The sequence below is a fragment of the Pseudomyrmex gracilis genome, unplaced genomic scaffold (assembly GCF_002006095.1).
Source record: "Pseudomyrmex gracilis isolate BER0280 unplaced genomic scaffold, ASM200609v1 scaffold_351, whole genome shotgun sequence".
Taxonomy (NCBI): Eukaryota; Metazoa; Arthropoda; class Insecta; order Hymenoptera; family Formicidae; genus Pseudomyrmex; species Pseudomyrmex gracilis.
The window spans coordinates 28,146-35,642 of NW_018020935.1; the positions used below are offsets into that span (position 1 = coordinate 28,146).

At 39.2% G+C, this 7,497-nt stretch overlaps 1 protein-coding gene across 1 annotated transcript in view; it reads right to left on the bottom strand.

Annotated features, from left to right (window-relative positions):
* The window catches only part of LOC109860229, a 42,327-nt gene that overhangs the window by 24,766 nt on the left and 10,064 nt on the right, over nt 1-7,497 (bottom strand). Inside the window, exon 7 of the mRNA XM_020439167.1 lies at nt 7,008-7,155. Within this exon, the coding sequence (XP_020294756.1) occupies nt 7,008-7,155 (148 nt within the window). The remainder of the gene's footprint in view (nt 1-7,007; nt 7,156-7,497) is intronic.

Genomic DNA, 7,497 nt, shown 5'->3' on the forward strand with positions numbered 1-7,497 from the left:
TCTTAATTAATTCTTAATTAAAAACATTCTTAATTATTCTTTAAATTAAGAATATATTCTTCATTTCAGAAGAATATCATCTAAAATCTTTAAGAAGATTTTTTAAGTATAAAATCTTCTACTTACGAGAATATAATTTTTTCGGTGTATGGTAATAAAGATAACAAATTCGTATAAGTTGAATTAACAATAGTGGTAATGAACATATTTAATTCACTAAATCATGAATTGTTTTGTCGAACGTAAATTGTGATAATTTCAAATAAAAGATACTGTTAAAAAAGATGAAATAGGCAATTCTCATTTACTTTAATTGAATATAATCTGAATTTCTTTGTACCAAGTATTTCATCTAATCAAACTGCTTATTTTTATAAGCAGACAAAATATTGTGTTGTCCTATTGTGTTGTACATTCAAAGTTACCTGTATTTAAAACAAATTATAATTTTGTTAAAACAACTATATAAATTGTCTTTCGGTATAACCTAATTATTATATCTATTGAAACATGATATCTTCTTACATTAATCAATATTTCATTGACAGCTCGTGACCGCTGCATATAGTTGAATCAAATACTATTTTAAATCTAGCAAATCTAGCATCCAATATGAATTTAAGAATTGATATTCAATTCAAAAAACTCGCGCGTAAAAATTTACACGCGAACAAATATATATATATGTATATATATATACACCGTTTTCCGCACAACATCCTGCGATCGGCTCGGATGACCGATAATATATTTCTTAGTTTAGTAACTTGTCGAGCTTCAATAAGATTTAATTGTTAAATACTACTTTTGTTACTTCAACACAACTTTTTTTTCTCAGTGTATTAACGATATTGTATTTCTATTGCGACATTGTTGCTTCCATCGCAATTTATTACCGCGCGTGTGCATATGCGCCATGCGCTCAGCTTTCTTCTCGTGAGCGCCGAACCGTATCTCCGCACCGTGAAACGTTTCGACCGAACGGCTCTTGACTGTCGTGAAACGAGCTGTCGATTACCGATGAGGAGCTAGAAACGGGACCGACGATGTGTGCCGAGTGAATTCGGCGAGGTCGTTCGCGTAACCGGGTCGAGATCGAAAAGTTGCAGCCACAACGGCGACGACGACGACGACGACGACGACTGACGTTAAGGACGCAGAGAATTATTTTGAGACGCCGTTTGAGCACGTGGTCGCACACGTCTCCGCGATGTCAAATCCTCTCAGCGAGTCGCATTTCGCGCGCGATTTTTAGAACGGCTGATATTCCATTAGATAATAGCCCCGCCGCTTTTATTGCGTCGTCTTCGACGACTGATGTGTCGTTCCTCGTTCGCACATGTTGCTTTTTTAATTTTTTTTTTTTTAAATTGCAGTTTTTTAAATTCAGTTTGTACGCGCGACCGAGCGTTCGCGATCAATCTTGATCTCGAGAACTGAACATTAATTTTTTTAAATTAATAATGAGGAAGAATAAGATTCGTCGAGGCTCGGAAGTCTTTAAACTACCCGAGTCGAAATTTAGCGTCTACATTGAACCTCAATTTTTGAAAAAAGGAAATTTCGGATGTAGCAGCGTCAAAGTAGCATCTACTTTTTTTCTTACTCCTACTTTGAGCCTGTCAGAACTTATTTTGAGCCTATCAGAGCCTGCAATGCGCAGTCTGAGCTGAGAATTGAAACCCTACTTTAAAACTTTAGCAGGAAAAAAGGAAATTTCGGACGTATAGCAGCGTCAAAATAGGATCTACTTTCTCTCTTACTCTTACATAAAAAAAGAAAAATTGAGGTTCAATGTAGACGCTAAATTTCGACTCGGGTAATGAATGAATTAAATTCGGGTTGTGTGAGCCGTTTTGCAGGATGTTTTGTGCAGAGAATGTGCTTAAAAAAAAAATATACATATATATATATATATATATATGCATACACATATACTTAACGAAATAATTTTTTTCTTCCGTATAGGATGCCGGATTTGCATCACGTATATATGAAGGACCCACCGTATACCCTCCTAACTAATTTTAAAATATTGCGAAAAAAACTCCTCAGCCAGGAGTCGAACCTGGAATCTCCGGCTTTCCGGGCCGTCGCCTTCCCTGTTAAGGCCACCGACAGGCACTTGGAGTTTGTCTCGCAATACTCAGCACATCTATTAATGTTTTTCTTTTTTCATTTTTTTTACGAAAGTACATGGTTTTCTTTTTTGCAGACGACGAGAAAGAACAACCTTGAACATTTCTCGGAGGCAACACACACACACTCTTTCTTTAACGAGTTCCCTACAAGTTGACTCTCGGCTTTTTTTATTTTTAGCTAGCTATTACGCTTATCTAAGCCTCACAGCAATGTTTCCGCTTTCGGTTCTTATCTATCGAGAATTATCGTCGACAAAACATCCGTGAAATGTAGAGAACTGTAATTTTTTTTCAAAAACAAAAAAAAACTCGCGCGGACAACGGGTCTTCAATGACTCGGCGAATATTTTTCGGCCTTAACGTAAGGACTACGACTAATCGTACACTGCGGTTGTTTCACCTCACACACACGTTTCCGTGCTATTGGTGTGTTACAAAACGGGGTAACACACAACAAGATACGGATAATACACTATACGATTGTGTAATCCGCGCAACGTGCTCTCGCCGAGCGGGATGTCGCGGTTTTACGCGCAGTAGCTTTCAAAAATGATACATCCCGTGCGCGGATTTTCTTGTAAGAGGAGCGGCCGAACACGCGCGAGGAGCGGAAAGAGAGATATCGCGTTTCTCCCCTCAGTCTCCCGGGTAAATCGATGCGAGTATAGGTACGTTTCTCTTCAGATGAGAAATTATACGGTTTGCATTTACACACACACACACACACACACACACACACCCCGGGAGTAAAATGTGAAAATTAAATTAAAAATTGATTCGAACTTCAAACTGAAAAGAGAAAGTTGAAAAAAAAAAAAAAAAATGACCAAAATATTTTCACGAGAAAATATTTCTCTTTCTCCCAGTCGGTCCCCGTCATTCGATTCGTTCTTATATCGTCGTTCGGAGCAAATACTTCACACGGTTAACGTCAACATCGTCCACAGGATAAACATGCGAACTTTCAACTTCTCGACCGCTCAGTGGCCACGACACTGGGCTTGCGCGACGCACCACTTTCGCCGGTCGCTCTCGCTTTCGTTCGACTACCAAGGGGGGTCTCGAACGAACGACGACGGGATGCGGCGGTGGATGTCACGGCTATAAACGCGCACGCGAATATCGACGGGAGGAGCAGCGGCCGCGGCGCCGCGAGTCCGTCACGCTTGCGCGTCGCTTCCGTCCAGATGAGAGAGAGGATGAGGCCGAGAGGAGCCGATGATGCTCTTTGCTCGTCTCTGCTTCGTGTGTTGCTTTAACAGGAACGAACACCGAACACCGAGAAAAGTCCACGGCGATTCGAAAAGCGACACGAGAGAGATAAAACCGGATAAAACAAATGTGTCGAAAGTCCGCGGCGAGACTTTGATCAGCAGGCGCGTAATTACGGTATTGTTGCAAATATTATCCAAACATGTGTCTAAAGCAACTCTGATGGGAGGATACGGTATCGGTCGAGCGCCAAAAGTCTCTATCATGTGGCTTAAAATTTTAATAATCAAGCCGGCACAAGCATATTCACAGAAATGTATCGTATATCGCCAAGTAGTCGATAAATAAATTTATACGCACAACGGATTGGTACAAAGATCTCGTTTTCATGATTTAAAATAAATGTTTCTACTTTATTTTCAGTCAATAAAAAATAACAAACGTTTTATTGCAGAAAGAAGTTCGAAAGACGTATAATTAATCAATAAAATAAATTATCAATAAGTATATGAATAGAAAAATATATATAACAAGGTCTTTTTCGAGCTTTTAATGGATCTTAAAAAATTTTTATTTAGAGACAAAATGCAAATAAAACGCAAATAAAATTCAAATAAAATTTAACATTTAACAAATGACAAACGTTTCGGCCCTACTTGAGCCCTCTTTAAAATAAATTATATTTACATTATCAGCGTTTGCGCAAAAACAATTCAACAATTATATCTAGGACTATAGAGAGCACTTATTCCATATATATATATATATATATATATTTATTAAAAAAACAAAAAAAAATACACTATACGTTACATACATGATGGAGATCTTGAACCTGACGTGAGAGCTTTTCCGCTTCCGGTATCGGAGCCGACTGGAGATCCGCGCGCGTTCTCCGACGAAATCGAGAGTATGAAAAAGTCAATGGAAAAAGTGGGGGAGAGTAAGAGCGGCTGCGCAGGGGTGGAAAAACATCCGGGAAAAACAGCGGGAGAGAGGGAGACTACTCGGGGTTAGAGGATAATATCGGAATCTGTCGACTATCCCTTTCTCCCTCTCTCTCTCTCTCTTTCTCTCCGAAGCCACTGGAAACGCCCGACACCCGGGGCGACAGGAAAGGAAAAGGGGTTGTTTTATATGGGCCACGAGACTTTTGTCGTTTTTTTCTTTTCCATCACGGAGAGAGCGACTTACCGGCGAAATTCAGAACCACGGGGGGGTCGAAAAAGAGATAACGTTTCGCTGCGCGAGGGCGCGAAACTCCCGTTTTTTTTTTTACGTGTTTCCCAATAGCGAGAGAAGTTTATTTTTAGCGGCGGCACGCCGTATGTCGCACGGCAGCGAAAAACCGGTGCTGATGCTTTCGATATTTTTTTTTTTTTTTTGTATTCGCGATTTCAATCTCACAAACGGAAACGTTGTGGCACGATATTGACTGCGCGATGACGCAAATTGAAATTTTGGAGTAACTTTTATTCTCGAGCGTTTGTATATCGTTTTTTGTTTGCAATTTCACGTAAATTATTTTGTTTAGTTGGTAAAACAATTTTTGCGATATAAATATCGCAATTACTAGCATAAATAAACGAAAGAAAATTGCAGAATTGTGCAAGTAAATTGATTGACGCGCGCACACACACACACACACACACTACTAAAGCGTTGAGAGTAATTTCAAGTTTCCGAAAGTATAAAGGAGAAATAGCGGAAAAGAAAACGCGAGCAATATTTCGAAGAGGCGCCGTTGACTCGGCTCGTAAAAGCGGCGGCGCGCTCGAACGGCAGCCGCGCTTATCATCGGAGTATCTTCGACAGACAAAGCGAAAAAAAGCGTGAAAAAGCGAGGAGAAAGCCATAATAGAAATATGCTCAAAGAAAAGGAATACGAGCGTAAGCAGAGAGAAAGAAAGAGAGAGAGAGAGAGAGAGAGAGCATTAGATATGTCGACTGTCTCCTCGCGCGATAAGGCGCGAGATCAACCCTTGAGTGGCGCGAGATATCGAATGCGCGAAGACGCGAAGACAACAAAAGATATTCGCGAGAAAGAAATCAACAAAAAATCGAAGCAGTAAAAAATTTAAATAAACTTTAAAAAAATCACCAGAGACAAAAGTCGATTTTTCCCATTGATATATTCAAACGTATTGTATTTCTGAATGTGAAAGAAAAAAGAAAGAAAATACGCGTAAAAATATAAAAATATTATTTTATTATTTTTATGTGCGAGATTTTTTTTTTTTTTTTTTTTTGGTCAAATTCTGTGACTAACTTTTAACTTGAAGTGAAAATAAAAAACTTTTACGACTAAACTTGATATAAACTAATATTAAATGTATATTATATACTAATATTATATTAATTAATATTAATATAAACTAATATAAACTAATATTAAATATTAAATAAACTTGATATACTTTTTGTTGGTAAATAATTCTTGCGCGTTACGCGGATAAAATATTGAGAGAGACCGGAATGCGCTAAAAACTTAAGCTTAATAAACACGCATTAGTTGGGCAGTCGAAATTGTCTACTGAATTATCGGCAGACTCTCACATTGTGTCGGTAAAATTATTTTCGCGCCCGTAATAAAACGGACCAGTCGAGGGTTGAATCCACGCCGTAAAAGAAAGAAAACAAGGGAGGCACTTACCTTGCGTGACTACTCCCTCGCGGTTTTTGCCGGAAATAGGCGGAAGTAGCGTGTCCGCAATATAGCAGTGTAGGAAGTAATTCGCGTGTAATAATCCCCGGCTAATCAAGCGAACGCGAGATCGACAGTTGTTATAACTGATTGCGTTTCTTTTTTCCTTCTCTCAAAGTATCCAGTAAATTGATGCGATTTATTACGCGCACACAGTTGGCTTCAGGTTTTAATTAAAAAAGCACACGCGTTTCGCGCTAAGTTCGCGCAAGTTCAATTTAATAATTACACAAGCGCGAGATTCAATTAATAAAACGGAACGCCGAAGGACACTATAACGTAGCGCGATGGATATTAGTATTAACTTTCATTATATATCACGCGCGGTAATTATGAGTAACATCGCGGAATTAAACGAACACACAGACGGTTTGCGCGACGGTTATTCCGAAATGACGCAATCTTCAACCGCCTCCGGAAACTTCATCGTTCATTGCGGATTGCGCGATTTTTTTTTTCCTTTCGTTGAGAAGAAACGTATGATGCAATAATCAGATCCGCGAGTTGTTTCGGTCCAAACGAATCCGATTGAATTCAGGTTGCGTGTAAATTTCGCAAGCCGCGCGTTTATATTCTAATTCAAAGACCAGCTAATCACATTTTGCGAAAAAGCGATATAAAGGTAATGTAATTAAAATTTTTCATATTTTCATCATAAAACGTGAATTATAGAATAAAATTATTTGCCCCGCCAAAAAAAAAAAAAAAAACTAGATTTAGTTCAGAAGAAGCAATATCTGTCGAGAGATGTAAGCTGAAATACGTAAATTGATCAAAAAGTCATCTTGTCGTTGTAAACAATTTCATTGGACAGATATACAAGATATAAATTATGTTAATGCAAATAGTGAAGCAAAAGCGAAGGTCGAAGATACTCCGGGGACGAGAAGGAAAGCCATCATCGAGACGACAGAAGGGATGACAGAAGAGAGATGACGGTAAGATCCTACCTTAGAACGTAGTTGACGCAGACAACGGAGATCGGTTTCTGCTGCTTGGAGCAGTGGATGAGGGTGGCCTGCGTGACGACCCAGACGTAACCGCCCCGTTTGTTCAGGAATCTATATGCCACGGTCTCGCATTGGCCCTTGCTGAATACTGAAACAGAAACGGACGTGATGACATGAGAACGGTCGTTCCTGGACTACACGGCAGGCGTCATTCGCGCGGCTTTTAGTAGCGAGTTGTGCCGAGCCGCGTGCGCGTTTCGGCTGACGAAAGATGCATCGTGAGATTGCAAGTTCGCATTCCATCGATCGGCGTACCGATGTCAAAAAAAATCACATGTGAAAAACAAGTAACAATTAATTAATTAAAGAATCTTTAAGGCTCCGAAGTTTCCAAACTAATAAATATATATTCGGTCATGAGAGCCGTTCGCTAGGTGTTGTGCGGAAATTATACGTGTATATACATATATACATATATACGTGTTCACGT